The sequence below is a fragment of the Saccopteryx leptura genome, chromosome 11 (assembly GCF_036850995.1).
Source record: "Saccopteryx leptura isolate mSacLep1 chromosome 11, mSacLep1_pri_phased_curated, whole genome shotgun sequence".
In the NCBI taxonomy this organism is placed as follows: domain Eukaryota; kingdom Metazoa; phylum Chordata; class Mammalia; order Chiroptera; family Emballonuridae; genus Saccopteryx; species Saccopteryx leptura.
Window position 1 is genome coordinate 14,240,896 of NC_089513.1, and position 18,390 is coordinate 14,259,285.

An 18,390-nucleotide genomic window follows, 5' to 3' on the forward strand; every position below is an offset into this window, starting at 1 on the left:
AAAAATTTTGACATGGTTTTAACTGTAGGACTTGGTCCCTGCAAATAGCGACGGCTTGTATTTCATAAATTCACTGTTGCTGTGTCTCTCACCAGGCCTGACCGCTGTGATCTCTGAGAGGCCGTTGAAATGGATTGCTTTTTTGTGATCTTCATTTGCAGGCTAGTTAAGTCTATGTGCATTTTAGAGTATTGAAATGATTGTAATTAGACTTATTCAGTATAGAAGCAGTTGCCTATTTTGAGCGTATCATTACTGCCTTGGCTAGTCTTGTTTCTTCATCTCACCCTGGTCGATAAGCATCTGCTAAGCGGCCCCCTGTACATTTCAGGTAGCAGCCTAAATGCAATTTACAGATACTATCACGCAGTGGGAAAGAAGCCCAGGATGAAGTGGAGCACGATTGACAGGTGGCCCACGCATCCACTCCTCGTTCAGGTGAGCCAGCAGCGGCCGGACCTTGCCTCTGGAGTGGGTCATGCCCTTGCCTCGCCTCCTTTCTGGGTGTCCCTCTGAGCCTCACAATTCTCTTGCTTAAATTGTGTGCTGGGAATTTTAAAAAGGACTTGATTTGATTTATTATGACAAGGGAAAATAAATGTAAAGATGAAAGGTTAGACTCTTTGCTTTCTTCAGGTTAATATTATTAGTCATAAAGCATAGCAGAATTTGAGTTTGGTGTTTCCCAGTGACCAGAAGAACATTCATAGACTGAATGACGGACAAATAAATCCTCTATTTTCTAGATCTTTTAAAATGTCAAAATACTTTTTAACTGAAAGGGACTATATCCATGTCTTTGGAGACATGAAAATAAAATTAACATTTCAATTGAGAGCATTTCATATATTAGAAAAATTTTTGAAATTCTTCTACACAAATTAGGTTTATAATATTTATATTAACAGATGCTTGATATTAGAATCAGTGAAAACAACAAGTCTAATGCCACTGGTTTTGTTGTTTTCAATTACAGTTGACATTCAGTATTATTTTGTGTTAGTTTCAGGTGTACGTCAGAGAGGTTAGGCAGTCATACACTTTACAAAGTTGTCCCCCAAACATCCCCGGTACCCATCTGGCAGCGTACGCAGTTATTACACTATTATTGACTATATTCCCTATGCTGCACTTTACGTCCTTGGGACTATTTTGTGATTACCAGTCTGTGCTTTTTTATCTCTTTACCTTTTACAGCCAGAACCCCCACCCCCATAACTGTCAGTCTGTTCTGTATCTCTGAGTTGGCATTTATTTTGTTTGTTTATTTTATTTTTTATTTTTTATTTTTGTTTTTGTTTTTTGAAGCTGGAAACGGGGAGAGACAGTCAGACAGACTCCCGCATGCGCCTGACCGGGATCCACCCGGCATGCCCACCAGGGGCGACGCTCTGCCCACCAGGGGGCGATGCTCTGCCCCTCCAGGGCGTCGCTTTGCTGCGACCAGAGCCACTCTAGCGCCTGGGGCAGAGGCCAAGGAGCCATCCCCAGCGCCCGGGCCATCTTTGCTCCAATGGAGCCTTGGCTGCGGGAGGGGAAGAGAGAGACAGAGAGGAAGGAGGGGGTGGGGGTGGTGAAGCAAATGGGCGCTTCTCCTATGTGCCCTGGCCGGGAATCGAACCCGGGTCCCCCGCACGCCAGGCCGACGCTCTACTGCTGAGCCAACTGGCCAGGGCTTTGTTTGTTTATTTTGTTCATTAGATTCCACATATAAGCGAAATCATACGGTACTTGTCTTTCTCTTTCTGACTTATTTCACTTAGCATAACACCCTCTAGGTCTATCCATGCTGCCACAGATTGCAAGGTAGCTTTTATTATATCCCTCTTTTGCCCTTTGAATATGAGTGCTGTTGGTAATTGCCCTAAATCACGCAGATATAGTTTTGTTCTGTTGGTGAAAGTTTCTGCCTGTGAGTTAGTTGAGGTAGGAGAAATAGTAAGTGATTCGGATTTTATCCAGGGTACGTTTCATCCCTTGGACATTCTCTGGCAAAATACCTACCCAACACCTTTTTTAAAAGGCTGGAGTCACTTAATATCTGTAACCACAAGATGGTGCTAGACATTGTTAAAAGCAGGCCAGCTCTCCCCTAAGCAGACAGCATTCCTTAGACAAGTAGGTGATGTCAAGGGTTAACCCTTAGGTTGAAATCCAGTTCGAAGTATAAAAAGTGAAAAGAAGGTGCCTTCCCTTAGGGAGGGGTATAGTTTTGGTCTCCGTGTCCTCCGTTTGTTTGCTCTGCTGCTGGGCCCGGCTGGCCGGAGCCCCAGCGTGCCGGACTCCCTTGCTCCTGGCGGCCTGGACCAGACAGGAGGGGCGCGCAGGTCAGCTGTGACATGTGGTCTCGGAGAACTGAGGGTCTGTGTAGCATCTGCCGCCTCGATCCACTTAGTAATTAGATTTGCATTAAAATTCAACCATTTGAAAAGGGGGGAAGCAGGAAGATGGAAAGGTCTCTTAACTGAGGAAGTCTCCATTCCTAAAATGAAAGGGAATCTCGGGCATTTATCTGCCCTCCCAGGTGGTGTGATTGAAGGCTCTGAGAGCCGCCTGCCCCTTTCATTCTGCTGAGCGATTGCGCAGAAAACACCACAGATGGATTTTAGATGACTTAAGTAGCACTTGGACTTGCCAGGGCTCCTCAGTTTTGATGACGGCTTGGGGTCTGTTGTGAGCCATAACAAACAGTGTGTTTGTACTTGCAGGTTTGCAAGATGAGAAAAGGACAGGTACAAAAATTCTTTGGAAACAAAAATTTATACATAGATTTTGTTCTTAATATTATATAGATTACATGAGAAGGAGATTTGATATCTAGCAGAAATAGAAATAAAAACACACCCCAAACCTAAACCCTAAACTAAAACTAAACTGAATATAGTTAAAAACTAAAACCATACATATTTCTAATCAACTTCGTACATATTAGGGGTAGTAATTACTTAGAACAGTCATTTTATTGTTACCTAGCTGTTGGAATAATCAGGATAAATGGTCCAGGCTCCCGGGTCAGCTTTGTGGTGGCTTCCTATCCCAGCTTTTGTCCAGAGTAACCCTTCCTGAGCACCCTAGTTTCCAAACACTGCGAGGTCCACCAGAAAACACCGCCTTTGTTTGCATGGAACCCTACCACATCCTGTAAGTCAATTATACATTTTGAAAAGGAAGCTAACTCTCTAGGCACCATTTTGTGCCTTGAAGGCATTTATTTACATTATTTTCAGGGTTCCAGAAAGATGAATCATATTTCAGTATTTATTGGGGAATGACTTGCTCATCCTAAATTGGTTATATATCCAGTTACGAACAAATATAAATTTACATGGATCTGGTAAATTGTTTTTCATAATGTTTTAAAAATCTTTTTTACTTGAAAATGATTTCAAACATGCAGAAAAATTACAAGACTAAGAATAGCATAAGGAGCTCATATCTTCTCTTTACCTGTATTGACATATTATTAATATTAACATTTATCTCTGTGTATGTATGTGTCTATGTAGACATAATTTCTTTTCCTGAACCTTCTGAGCATAAGTTTTAAAGGTATATATACACATGTAAAATCACCCTTTACGCCTAAATAGCCGGGATATTTCTTCCATAACCATGATAGAATATTCAACTTCAGTAAATTTAGATTAAATTATTAGAATTTTGTCAATTGACCCATCAATGTCCTTTGTAGCATTTGCTATTTATAAGTGAAATGACAAAGAATGATTAAAGTGGAAGATGAAAGCAAGGCCCTTCAGATCTGGTATTTCAGCACCTATTGATGTAAATTGGAAAGTGCCAACTAGACTGGAGGGAATTAACTGGTCTGGTCGACAGAGGTTGGGGGGGCGGGGCTTGCGTTCCAGCCCAGGCCCAGCAGATGTGACTGAATGGGCCCCGAGCCCGCGCATTGCTCCCCCCTGTGTGAATTTAATGGGAGTCCTACAACCTCTCCTCTGTTGTTAGGGAGGCTGTTAGGAAGATGGACTCAGTGAGGACACGGGGCTCAGAGGGAAAAAGGTCATAAAAATAGATAATATTTTCTTATTCCTCTATTTCTGTCTGATGTATTTTAATGCAATATGCCTGAAAGCCATACTGAGGAGATTTAGAAAGACCCTGTAAGCTGTTTTGCTGCTCACTGAGCAAATGAGAGGTCTTAAAACAACTTCTCCTTCCCATCTGTCTTCCTTTCCATCTGGAAGTGCGCCCTGTCCCTCCCGAGGGGGGCACATCTAGCGCGTCCGTTTTCATTGAGCCATTAGCGAGCTTTAGAAGTTTCCCATCAAATCCCCTAGGCCCCTGGAACCGTTATGAGCCATTCTGATGATGAACTAAAGCAAGAGACACTGTACTGTTTGCAATTTTTTTTAAAGAGAGTTCAGATGATGGAGGCTGGCTCTGAGATCGTTGGTGTGGCTCTCATTTTTAAAATACTATCTTTTTCTTCCACCTCTTCATCCCCACGTCCTCCTGCCCTCCCTCCCTGGTATTTCCACAGTGCTTTGCAGACCACATTCGGAAAGAGCTGGACCATTTTCCCGCGGAGAAGAGAGATGAGGCGGTGATCCTTTTTTCTGCTCACTCACTGCCAATGTCTGTAAGTAAGGACATTCTGTTGGATGGCCTCCTGGTAGAGGACGTGAAAAGTGTGTAACACGGACTCGCCTCCCTCACCACCCTGAATTCCAAAGTCTCCAACTTTGGTGTTCATTTAACTCAACTGACTTCTTGAAACCTAACAACAACTCATTCAAACTGTAATACTCATGATTTATAATACTGGAAAAATTATAATAACTTGTAAGTGGCACAGTGCAAAGAAGACAGCTCTTACCTGCCCGATGTTTTAGTGGGTTGCGTCGTGGGCCCTCCATTCAGCCTGAGGGTCTCAAACTCATTTCTTTGTCCTCGAGACTTGGCAGGGGCTGTGTGAATTCCACGAAGTGAGTGCGGTTTTCAATGCTAAGACTAAGGACCCACTTTGGTAGGTGAGCACAGAGAGTATAGGAACAAGAGCGATCCAGCTAGTGTGCTGTGTGACACATGGAAGTGCTTGGAACAAGCAGCCCGTTTCATCAGCTCGGAGCTAGTATCGTGTCCTACGAACATTTCTTTCAAAGCTGGAGACTTTTGTTTTCTTAGGGGTGACTATTAAGGTTTTAACTCCAGGCTTGACGGAGTGAATGTGAGACTGGGCCACTCCTGTAGTCGGTCTCTACTGCCACCTGGTGGTGACCAGGGTCGAGCCCTTTGCAGCTTCTCCACTCCGTCCAGCGAAGCAGCTGCCAGTTAGGCAGGCTGAGGTTCGGCTCGGAAAAGACACTCCTCTCTTCTGGAAGCCTGCCTGTCTGTTTGAACAGGTTCATATTCTCTCTCTCTCTCTGGCATTATGCAAATCCTCTTCACATGTCCGTCTTTCTCCTCCACCCTCATCCTATTTATAACTGTCCTGTGTGTGATGAGGCCACGTCTGAAGTGCCAGAGGGAAGCTCTTGAACTGGGAAGGGAGGAAACACATTTTTACAGTGAATGTTTCCAGGTGCTGCCTTCTCTGTCCACCCCCTCCCCCCACCCTGCTGCTCTGTTTCCCCTCCGGAGCTGAGCATGCTGCCTCCAGGTTTTCTCGCTCCAAGTTCTTCCGTGTGGGACTGAGGAATGCCGCGAAGTCACGAGGATAAGCAAGGGGTGGCAGGGAGCGTGGGACTGGCGTGGAAGGAAGCTGATGTAGCAGGCTCTTGTCCCTACATTTCCCACTGCTTCATGGCTTTTTAAAAATGTATTATTGGAAATAAAATTTAGACTTACTTGCAAAAATATTGCCACCTCCCCTTCATATAGCCGTGCCTGGTGTGACATCCCGCGTAACCCTAGTGCGGTGATCAGAACGGAGAACCAGACCGCGGCGCCTAGTGTTCGCTGAGGGCCAGGCTTCTGTGGAGCTCACCTCTCCCTCCACCGACATCCTTCTCAGTTCCGGGATCCAACCCAGGACCCCACGTCTCACTCACTGTCTGATCTCCTGTGTCCTCAGTCTGAGACGGTGCCTGGTCCTCTCCTTGTCTTTCCTGACCCGGGTGTTTGTGAAGAGTGGTTATGTAGAACGTCAGTTATTGTGTCACGTGCTCCTCTGTTTGGATGCGCCTGGTGTTTCCTCATGATCACGCTGAGGCTGTGCATCATGGGACAAGATGCCCAGGGGTGACGGGTCCTTCGGAGTGCATCATATCAGGGGATGTGATGGCGAGTGTGTCTCCTGCTGGTGTGTGATCAGTGGTGTCTGCTGGACTGGTAGTTATTCTTTGTCTTTTTGCAACTAAACATTTCTTAGGGGAGAGTCTTCGAGAGGATGTGTGTGTCTTGATTCTCATATTTTTGCCCATAATTTTAGCATCCATCAGTGGATCTTGCTTGTAGCAATGATTTCTGTGCTGTTCTGATGATGACTTTGTTTTTCCTTTATTCCTTCTGCATTTATGTTTCTAATGTCTTTTGAACTAATTTTTAGTAATGTCATAAAATAGTTTGTCAGTATTTCATGTCAACAGTATTTATTGAGTACCTGTAATGTTCCAGGCACCGTTCTGTTCACTGTCAGGATATAGGAATGAACAAAATAGACGCAAAGCTTTGCCCCAGGGAGTTGACAGACAAGACAACAAACATAATATATAAGAACATATTATGGCACATCAGGAGGTAGTGAGAACCATGGGAAGAAATGCAGCATGGTAGGGGGCTTTCAGAGTCAGTACGCAGATAAATGTTAAAGCAGCAAAGATACAATTTCTAGTGCACATTTTCAAGGTATGAGCAAACTGTTCTGTGAAAAGTGTTTCTCAGATGTTCCCCCCACACACAGCGCTCGTCGCAGTCCACTGTTGTGGGAAGAGTGGGTCAAGAGGAGGAATTAGAAGGCACAGGTCATCCGCTTGAGGACCTGGGATCTGAACCCACATGCTGCTTCTTCATCTCTCGTTCCTCTAGCCTTTACCCCTCTGTGTTCCTGGACCCCATAAACTCAGTTGTATACACTGTCCATGCAATGCTCTCAATTCCTGTTGTGAAATCAGCCACTCAGGGGACTGCCAAGTAGATGTCCCGTCCTGTGTTGATTCTTTCTGCCCAGCTTTCCTATGTCATTCCCTATTTCGGATGGGGGCACAGAGAGACCCATCATTCATCGTTAGACATTGTCAGTCTCCCACGCACCATGTGGAACACAGAATTTGACATAGTCTTAGGGACCTCTGAGATGATTGACTTTTGGCCAATGAAGAAATGGACCCAAGGAAGTTGGCGACTGAGCTCAGCTCATGTCGACATTGGGCGGACTCTGGTCCAGGGCTCACACCATCTACTGCGTGGTCCGCGGCTCTCAGAACCCTTCCCAGGGATGGTGACTGAACTCCCATGTGTCTCTGCTGCAGGTGGTCAACAGAGGGGACCCCTATCCTCAGGAGGTGGGTGCCACTGTCCAGAAAGTCATGGAGAAGCTGGGTTACTCCAACCCCTACCGACTGGTTTGGCAGTCCAAGGTAGGCGGCTCCCACACGTTTGCAGGTCATCGGCTGTTTTGAAGACATCTGTTTTATAAATGATGAGGTTTGGCTCTTCCCTAGAGGCAGACTGTTGTGTAACCTGACTGCCCACCATGGGCAGAAAGAACTCTGCAAGCAAGGCAGACAGAGGGGAAATCCAGTGGCTAGCGGGGCGCTGCTAACTTCATATAGTATTTCTAGTTGTAAAGATAGTAATTGTTGTTTACAGTCTGCCAACTTGTAGAAGGATTGAAGCTTTAATGTGGAAATGCCAAAACCTGTCAGTATTAAAGTGGGTGTTCAGCGTGGCCCTGGCTCTTGGCGGCGGTGCATGTGCCCACGGCAGGGGCGTGCCGGCACAGTGGCAGGGGCATGCCGGCACAGTGGCAGGGGCGTGCCGGCACAGTGGGAGGGGCGTGCCGGCACAGTGGGAGGGGCGTGCCAGCACAGTGGGAGGGGCATGCCGGCACAGTGGGAGGGGCGTGCCGGCACAGTGGGAGGGGCATGCCGGCACAGTGGCAGGGGCAGACCTGTGTGCGCTCACTCCCCTTCCTCCCAGGTTGGCCCGATGCCCTGGCTGGGTCCTCAGACAGACGAGACCATCAGAGGGCTGAGCGAGAGGGGCTGGAAGAACATCCTTCTGGTCCCGATCGCGTTCACCAGCGATCACATCGAAACCCTGTACGAGCTGGACATCGAGTACTCCCAAGTGCTGGCCAATGAGGTGAGTGCTGCCGTCAGCCTGCCACACCCACTGTGGTGTGTGCTGAGGGGAGACTTCCTCTGTCGTGATCCGAGTGTCTTGTTCAGAAGTGTGGTTTGGTATGTATATTTGCATGCGCTGTGTCATCCTGTCTGAATAATACTTAATCTGAGTGTTAAATCGGACACATCACGTCAGCTCCATGTCAGCGGGGGGGGGGGGGGGGGGGGGGGGGGGGGGGGGGGGTGAGCACTGTGTGCCTTGCTGACCCCGGGCGACTCACGGTGGCAACATCAGTGTTTCGTCTGAGTAGTGCACTGCTTCAAAGGCCTAAAAGGTACTTCTCTTTAGGAAAACATAATTGTACTTCTCACCAATCTGGAGGAAAAAATTGTATTGTTCTCTGAGTCCTTTTCTTCACCTAATAGCGACCTTCAAGTTTCCAAGGTGTATAGGAGTCATTGTCATTTCGGGAAAGCGTGTGGGGTGACACCAATGCTGAGTGTGCTGTGATTTTCTTGACCTCCGTTTTTATGTACTTAATTAGCTGTTTGATTCAGTCTGATTATTGATGTAACAAATACCATCCTTAATGTCTTGTAATGCAAGATGGATGTGAATTGTCACTCAGAGTGGAGAAAAACTATTGTTCACTCATCTCATGGCTTCTGAGGGTCGGCCCGAAACCTCAGTTCTATTTATGGCATTGTTTCTGTGGGAATTGTGGCAGCGTGGGGACCCAGAAAACCCATTCCCCCTCACCTTCTGCCAGAAGTCCTGCCTCTGGCCATCCAGGTGTGATTGGTGGGGGCCTGGCCTAGAAGGCGTCCTCACCCTCTCTGGGCTGAGTGACAGGGGCAGGGAGGGGGGGGGGCGGGGGTGGAGGACAGTTCCAGCCAGCACCCCCCCACCCTGCAGGTTTTGTTTTTGTGTACGTGCTGGGCATCAGTCAAGCGCTGATAAAGTTGGAGGGTGTCTAAATTACTGGTCCAGAGTTCTGATAAAGGCTTCATGGGAAAGTTGTAATTGGCTAAAACGAGGTTGCAGGGTTGTCTGTGGATTTCATTTCATGATACCTTCTGTATCCCACCATGACCAAGGCTAACTGTGAGCTTGTTAAAAAGACGTAAGTACAAATTTAGTTCATACCGGAGTGTTTGGAAAACATGTTTTGATTTGTGTTGAATGATAATTCACATTTATTCATATTACTAAACTATGGTCATTCCTTAGTAATCCATGGATTATTAGTGACTAATGCATTAGTTTATATAGAGAATAAAGAAAATCATCTAACTACAATTTATTGTGTTATTTTGATGGGAGAATAGACTGTGTTTAAATCAAGTAACTTTCTTTAAAAAATAGTTTGAATGTTTCCTCAACTAGAAAACCTTCAATTTTGGGGTAATAAAAATAGTACAGACTAGTACGTTCATATTTTGATATAATTAAGACCCCTTTCTCCTCTAAATATGTGTGTATTTTAATTAAAATGGTATTCTTCTACACGTTTAACAAAAATGGTATTTTCTTTATACTGTTTTGTAACCTTTTTTCCCCTAAAATATATTATGGATCTAAATCAATAGATATCATTAGATCTATGTAATTACTTTTAACCAATTCTTAATTGGTATACATTAAAGATGTTTATAATTTTTTACTGTCCTACACTGCTCTGTAATAAACATCATTTCCTTTTTTATTTTTCCCGTCATTCTCTGAGCATAAATTCCTAGAGGTGGAATTGAAGTGCTGACATAGTTTCCCGGATGGCCCCACAGAAATGGGCCCCTTACTTCTCCCGGCAGCAGTGCCGGGGACCACTCTGTGCCCGCACTGGGCGCTTGCCGCTCCTGACTCCACCAGGCAGCTTGAGGCTGCGGACCCTTTTAAGAGCTGAGTGTTGGCTGAGTCCTCAGCATTCTCCTCGTGTGGTCTTCTGGCCTCGGGGCTCACTCACATGATGAAGTGTCTGAAAGGCCGTCAGTTTCTAGGACAGGGAAGAGATCCCGAGCACCTGAGCAAACCCTGGTTTCTCACTTACATGGAGAGGAGAGTGGGGATGGGAGTGAAACAATCCCCAGATTTTTATATGAGATTTGTGAATGTAGGAATGTATTTAAAATCGCACCTCTGAACTGGATCCAGTGTAGTTATACATTGAATTAATTTACCTCTTTTGATACTTGGAATCAAAACAGGTCTAAAGATTTACTTACAGCAACATTCTGCTTAGGTAGAGTCTATAAAAGGGTGCATTACAAAGGTACAATACAAAAAAGAATGGCAAGCAGATTAAAATTAGTTGGGGATTCAACAAATACAACCTCAAAAATGGTTCAGACACAGAGTCCCTTTGGGAAGGCCACGGGGGAGGGGAGGAATAGGAACCCAAGAGCTGCTTTGTGGTAACAGAGGTGAACATCAGCAGATGGTGCGGTCCGTGCATATTTTTCATTGCTGAGCAGTCTGGGAACTCTTTTGAAGTAAGACTGAATTGTGTGCATGCGTGTGTGTTTTGTAGCAGTCAGTTGCTTTAAAAAAAAAGGACAATAAAACGTGTATGTGTTTTTCCTCCCTTTTCTCATTTGATTCAGTGTGGAGTGGAAAACATCAGAAGAGCAGAATCTCTTAATGGAAATCCATTGTTCTCTAAGGTATCTGCAGCATTACAGCATTTTAGTAGAACATATCGGAGAGCAATCCTCTGAGAAACTCGCGTGGAATATTGGTTTTCTCACATATTAGAACATTTTGAGTTCCAATTAATTACAAAAATAAAATCGAATTCCTTATCCTCTCAGTCTGTCTTCCTTTAGAGAGCCCAATGTTCTGATCTCTCCCCACCGATCACTAGATCTGATTTACAATCTGCCTTTCACAGACCAACGAGGTTGAGCAGGTGGGGCGAGCGGCTTTCATTCTCAAAGTCCCGATTTTCACTCTTCTCTAAGCTGAGGATGCTTGGGAAAGAAAGATGCTGTCGAATTTGGTTCAAAAGATTCATAATTGAGATGGAAAGAAACGCCACACCATAGTGATTGTCAGGACAGATGGGAGGAGGAAGTATACGGGGCGGGGGGGGGGGGGGCGGTGGTTGGAGGGGGAGGCGGGCAGACTTTTTGTTGATGCATCTTTTCCTCTTGTGGTTGCCTCCCAGGCCCTGGCTGATCTGGTGCACTCACACATCCAGTCCAACGAGCTCTGCTCCAAGCAGTTGACTCTGAGCTGTCCGCTCTGTGTAAATCCTGTCTGCAAGGAGACTAAATCCTTCTTCACCAACCAGCAGCTGTGACACCGCTAGAGGACCCCGCGGGATTAGGCAAATGCCAACCTCCGGACCCCGCAGTGTGGAGGACGGACCCCACAGTGTGGAGGACGGGTATCTCGAGATCCAGGAAGGAAGCTGCATCAGTACACGCGCAGCATTTGGGCACGATGTGTGGTTTCTTGAGGAGCACACTCTGAAATCCTCATTGTGGGTCTTCTATTTTTATATGCCAATATAGTAAGCATTTATTGTCTCTCTTTGGGTGAAGTTACTCTTTTGGAATGGCCATTAAGCTATTACAAGATGAGTTTTAAAAATCTCTCTTACAAAACGCACACATTTTAGATACAGACTTGGCTTTGTTGCCCCCACACCCTCCTGCAAAGGGATGGAAGTCCCCCGTACGGGCTGTCAGAGTGACTGAGATCCGTTTACAAGTCTTGTGCATAGAGTTGTTGTTTGTTAAGTGAACATAGTTAAGTAAATGCAATATAATTTGAAAATGAAATGTTACCTAATCTTCCCTAGGCCCAATGGTTACAGAAAGCTGGGAGGTGGCGTGGATGCCCACAGTGGCTGCTTTTGTCGGTGCTGTGACCATTGATAGTCATTTTGGTATTCATGTGTGAACCCCACTTTCCGCACCATAAAACCAAACCAAGTACAGATTCTGAAAGTGCCCTGAGATTCCCCAGGCACATGAGGCCAGGAAACGCGTAGAAACCCAGCGTCTGTCACGTGTGCCTGCCTGGATGGGGACGTGTGAGCCACGGGGAGTGGGCTCCCCTGCTTCCTGTCTCCAAGGACAGCTATGGAGGAAGGCTGAAGATATTCGTGCTCAAAGCTCCTCCCAGGACCCCGTGAGCCCACCCCTCAAGCTTCACCTTCATCTGCATCTGGGTTGAATATCTCCTTTCTGCACATTTGTTTGAGGAACTATTTTATAACGTCAACTGTGTTTTGTAACCTTGAATTGTTTCTTGATTTATAAGTTTTTTATTACAAAAATTACATAACATGATAGCAAATTTGAAGATAGAGAAAAGAAAAATAACCACTCTAATGCAACCATCAGCCATCATATTTGTCTTTCCTTGTCATTCCTTTCCTGGGGATATTTTTAAGGCCATTGTAACCTTGAATTTCACTGAAAAGTTCTAAAAATGTAGAAATAATGTAGGATCAGAGTCTGATCTTCTATACTTAGATTTTAATGGATTAAAAAAAAATCTCTGATGGATTCATGATGAATTTGTAATGATTACTTTGTCTTCCCTCATAGCCCTAAAACTTTGTTCTTTAAAAGAGCATTTCTTTGATTTTTTAAAAATCCTGTTCATAACATGGAAGTATTGGAGCAGTCATAGATCTTCTATATTCCGGATTTACTATATTAATAAATATGACAATATTAAGGTTTGAAGCAGTTTGATTAATGCTTCTGTTAAATCAAAACTAATCCAGCCTGACCAGGTGGTGGCGCAGTGGATAGAGCATCAGACTGGGATGCCGATGACCCAGGTTTGAGACCCCGAGGTCGCCAGCTTGAGTGCAGGCTCATCTGGTTTGAGCAAAAAAGCTCACCAGCTTGGACCCAAGGTCATTGGCTTGAGCAAGGGGTCACTCAGTCTGCTGAAGGCCCGTGGTCAAGGCACATATGAGAAAGCAATCAATGAACAACTAAGGTGTCGCAATGCGCAACAAAAAACTAATGATTGATGCTTCTCATCTCTGCATTCCTGTCTGTCTGTCCCTGTCTATCCCTCTCTTTGACTCTCTCTCTGGCTCTGTAAAAACAAAACAAAAAAAAACCCAAAGAAACACAAACTAGTCCAAAAATTATTGAATAGCAATTTACTTTGTAATGCAAGAAAAGAAACATGCTGTCCACTTTATTTATGTATTTTTAAATGGACTTTATTGGGGTCACACTGGTTAACAAAATTATACAGGTTTCAGGTGCACAGTTCTACAACACATCTCTGTACACTGTATTGTGTGTTCACCTCCCATGTCAAGTCTCCATCCATGCTGTCCACTTTAGTTAATAGTTTGCCCACACTGATAAGGGCTCTGAAATTTGAGAAGCATCTATATATTTTTTCAAGTTAATTTTGTTATTCATAGGTTGTGTTTCCAGAGAAAGGTACAAGGCATAGAAAGTTCTTTAGAATCTTCCTCATCTGTTTCCATCAGCTTTTTGGGGATTAGGTTCAAGGCAGACTTTGAGCGACTGTCCCACATGAGTTGAATTCTCTGGGTTAGTGGCATGGTGCTGAACAGATTATACTTGCGGTCCTTCTCCCTCCTTTGGGGAATAGGGCCTACCTCACTGGGACTGCTTTCGAGTGGAATACATACTATTACGGAGATGGTGCAGAAAACTCCAATTCTAGAGCTCTTGCCAGGATGTCTGAAGCCCTCCTTTGCTAAGGAAGCATCCAGATTCACAGTGAGCTGCCTGGAGCAATATCCTTGATTCTGAGTGAGGATCAGGCCGACCTTTGTAGGGAGCAGTTAAGGGAGTTTATTGGGATACTGCCCGTGGCACTTGTTCTAAGAAGCATTACCTTAGACTTAGTAACCAAAGATGGGAGGGGTCACACACAAGGGTAGCATTTGGTAGGACGATATCAGCAACTGCGTCTTTTAGAACTAACAGGCTTTGAGAATTATTATCCTGTGAACTTTGAAACCGATGCTTGCCCTGGTCGTTGACGAGGCGCTGTTGGCAGTTTCTTCAGGCTGCACTTAGGCACAGACCTGGCTTGAACTGATGAGAGCCCACTTGTACGGTAAAGTCCCAGGAGCTTGGGTGATGGGGCGGCTCAGCTCCCTGGGCGACAGAAGGTACAGATCCCCATATGTGCAGCACAGAAGGAATGAACTGCTGCAGAATTTGCATTCTGGAGCTCCTTACCTTTTTAAGATGAAAAGAAATTCTTGCATGTAAAGAAAATTTGCTTCATGTCAGCAGACATGACACTTGTTAGAATGCCCTTTTAAACGTGGATCAGTGACGTGTTGGTGACCGAGTAGTAAAAATCCATGACTTTCCCTTGGAGTTCACATCCTCACTCAGGTAATCCCATGTCCAGAATGTAACTTTCCTCCAGGATTTCGTTAAATCTTTCCTTATGGCTGAAATTATTTAGGCAATAATGGTGATGTAGGTATGAAGAGAAAGTGGATTTTCTGTCCCAAGTTGCCCAAACTAAGCCTGTCAGAAGGTACATTATATTAACAACACTAAATTTATGTCATTTACATGTTTCGCTGCTCTTTAAAAGTATATGTTTTTTTCTTCTTGGGGGAAAATATACTGATTTGGTGGTATGAATCTCAGAGTGAAGTTGCTGCCTTTTTTTTCCCCTCAGCTAATCTATTCTCGAGTGGGCATTTAATTCAAGAAATCTTGACTTAAGGTATGCAGGAGTGTGTGCTTAACCTGATGCCATTGTGTTTATCCAAATTGAAACATGTCATTACACTAGTGAGCCCACACCACGGAGTAGGGCAGCGAGAAGGCCCGCACCCTCCCGAGTGTGGGTAAGCACAAGGGTCTGCGTCTTCGGAGTTCTGTCTCCCTCGTCCATCTGGGCTGGGTGTGAGGGGAGGGCAGGGCCCTCTAGCTGAAGCCGAATGGAGAGCTGGTGACCATAAGAGAAAGCTGACGTCTGTGTGCACGTGTGCACGTGCACGCACGGGTGTGTTAGCCCGGAGCCTCTGACAGCATCTTCAGGACCACGTCTCCAAGCTCTTAACCTAGCGGGCAAGACACCCTCTGGCAGAATCCCGATGGTGGCGTTAGGAACAGGCTTCCCAGCATTGGGTGGGAGTGAAAAACCCATGGAGAGGTCACAAGCTAGGAAAGAAAAATTCTGCGCTGACACTAAAATCAGTGCCCTCCATTAAAACCATTCAGCTTCTTAGTCTAACTAGCAATATGGCCAGTCCTCAGAGGAGGCCGAAAGCTAACCGTTTCTTTCATGAGTTATAAAATTAAAAACATTTCATCAAGGTCATGCCCCAGAAGGGCTTTGTAAATGTCATTCCAAGGACTGTTGTTCTTATTGCCCAATAATTGAGATTTTTCTTTTTGTAAGAAGCCCCTTCAGTAACTTCTTCAATCCAAGTGGCTTTTTTGAGACACTAAAATTTTGTTTTATAGCAACGCGTCATGAGGGTTCAGAGAACATACATCAAATGGATTCAAATCTGAATATCAGATGGCCCAGGAAAGCTGAATTCTGCTTGAGTGATTGCCAGTTAAAATATCCCATCATGTCATCAGCATATTGAAGTTTCATTCTCACTTTTCATCAAATAGTGGCACTAGAGAACTTCTCTCTCTTTCTCTCTCTCTCTCTCTCTCTCTCTCTCTCTCTCTTTCTCTTTCTCTTTTTCTTTCCTTTTTTACTAGATTTCTTCAAGCAAGCCAGTTGTGTGCTATGGCTCTGATTTGACTTTTGCCTTAGACGTTGTGCTTCTTTTAAAAAGTGCACCACTTATTTTGGAAAGTATCAAGTGTGCCAAGCTCCACTGTGGCACCGAGTCGGGTGGTGGGTCCCGGCAGTGCTCGAGAAATAAGTTGCTGCTGCTGGTATTTGCCGAATGGCACTGATGCAGGGAGCAATAGTGCATGGTACCCTTTGTGGGGTCGCTGTCCCTTGTGGGAGATGAGTCTTAGCTGCTCCCAGGGAAGGGGGAGCCTTCTGGGGAACACATTCATAGTATTGTAGGGCTCAGGAGAGGAAGAGATGCGTTTGCTTTCGATGTGGGAATCCGATTAAGCCTTTCCACAGGGAAGAGGAAGTGAAAAACAAATGCGCCCCCTGATCATCGGTTTCTTACAATAAATATATTTTGATAGTGCCAGCTTAGTTGCTTTCAGCTGAAATCATTAGCTTCTATTTTTAGTATAGCAACTCCTGGCTTAACTAGTCCACAGTAAGCCATTAAGATGGATGCTGGAATTCAAAAACATTTTTGGAAAAAAGCCGGGGTTGAGCCTCTGTTATGAGCCCTTGGGCAGGAATTGGGTCCTGTTTCTGGGTGTTTGATGGCTGTCACTCAGATGTTCCAGGCGTGTGGTCTTACCGGCAGCTTCGGAAATGAGATCACACCAGCCAACCTTTCTTCTTCCTGTCCACCCTGTGGGTCAAAGGTTTACTTTCCCCAGATGCTAAGAAATAACAGATTTTACTCTGAGAATTCATAAAGTGTTCTGCACTTTCATCTTTTCCATATTTAAAGAGTTATGTATATAGGGGACCCAATGGCTGGCTGCACAAGGGTACCAGCAGGGGTGAGCTGGCTCATGAGAGCTGATTGTTCAATGTTCAGATTGTTAGACACAACAATCATTCAAAATTCTATAACTTGCAATTAAATTTTATTAAAAACAAAGGTAATAGGTACTCAAACTTCACCACTTCCCAATTATTTTACTATATTTCATTATCTTTTGTGTGTGTGTGTGTGTGTGTATTTTTCTGAAGCTGGAAACGGGGAGAGACAGTCAGACAGACTCCCGCATGCGCCCGACTGGGATCCACCCGGCACGCCCACCAGGAGGCGACGCTCTGCCCACCAGGGGGCGATGCTCTGCCCCTCCGGGGCATCGCTCTGTTGCGACCAGAGCCACTCTAGCGCCTGGGGCAGTGGCCAAGGAGCCATCCCCAGAGCCCGGGCCATCTTTGCTCCAATGGAGCCTCGGCTGCGGGAGGGGAAGAGAGAGACAGAGAGGAAGGAGAGGGGGAGGGGTGGAGAAGCAGATGGGTGCTTCTCCTGTGTGCCCTGGCCGGGAATCGAACCTGGGACTTCTGCATGCCAGGCCGACGCTCTACCACTGAGCCAACCGGCCAGGGCCATATTTCATTATCTTTACAATGTTTTATATTTTATTATCTCTGCTCTAGAGGTTATCTATGTTATTGTCCCTATATGGTGGAAACAATATTTAATGATCAACTACTGTAACCCTTTTCAACTTTGTTTAGTAACATCATATTGGTGGCTTGAAATTGGCTGCTGTAGTACTAGTCACACTGGAAATCAGCGGATACCAAAGATAAGGACTTGATTGTTTTGTTGATTCTCTGGACTTAAGAAAGTAATGGGGAAAAAATGTTAATAATGGAAATTGAGAATTGTGTCTATAGCTATTACATTATGAATTGCACAAAAACTCGAGGAAATATTCTTCAATCATTTGAAAAGTATTATCCAATTTACCCAGGTGAAGTTTCCACATACAAAGATGTTGTTTCACATTTGCATTATGTTAATGCATTACTCATTAATTTCAACGTTCATGTCAGGACTATGTGGTTGATCAGTTGCAACCATAGATTGGCTACAAATACAAGAACTTGGTGAAAATCAACAAAGCATTCTCTGAGAATCAGCTGCCTGGATGGGATTTCTAGTAAAGAGTGTCGTGTGTTTTATTATTGTTTGTGAATTGCGTTTTCTACCTCTTCTATGCAGGTAACGTTTATAGCAAACATGGGCTCACACATACATGCTCAGGAGTTCTTTGTCAGAGAACTGGTTGTGACCACTCCCCAGCACACTGTTGCCTAAGAGGGAGCCTTGCTGGGGTGATGGGGAGACGCACGTACTGTTCTCCAGCCTCACTGCGGAGAGAGGCAGCTCTCTCTAGGTCAGTGGTTCTCAACCTTTCTAATGCCGTGACCCCACAATACAGTTCCTCATGTTGCAGTGACCCCAAACCAAAAAATAATTTTGGTGGCTACTTCATAACTGTAATTGTGCTACAGTTATGATTAGGAATGTAAATACCTGATATGCATTATGTATTCTCATTGCTACAAATCAAACATAATTTAAACATAGTGATTAAT

General features: G+C 45.0%; 1 protein-coding gene across 1 annotated transcript in view; it reads left to right on the forward strand.

Moving 5' to 3' along the window:
* The window catches only part of FECH (ferrochelatase), a 32,410-nt gene extending 19,073 nt beyond the window's left edge, over positions 1-13,337 (forward strand). Inside the window, exons 6-11 of the mRNA XM_066352704.1 lie at positions 332-438; positions 4,502-4,600; positions 7,431-7,538; positions 8,101-8,265; positions 10,848-10,907; positions 11,411-13,337. Coding sequence (XP_066208801.1) covers positions 332-438; positions 4,502-4,600; positions 7,431-7,538; positions 8,101-8,265; positions 10,848-10,907; positions 11,411-11,545 — 674 coding nt within the window. The 3' untranslated portion in view covers positions 11,546-13,337. The remainder of the gene's footprint in view (positions 1-331; positions 439-4,501; positions 4,601-7,430; positions 7,539-8,100; positions 8,266-10,847; positions 10,908-11,410) is intronic.
* Positions 13,338-18,390: the final 5,053 nt, after the last annotated feature.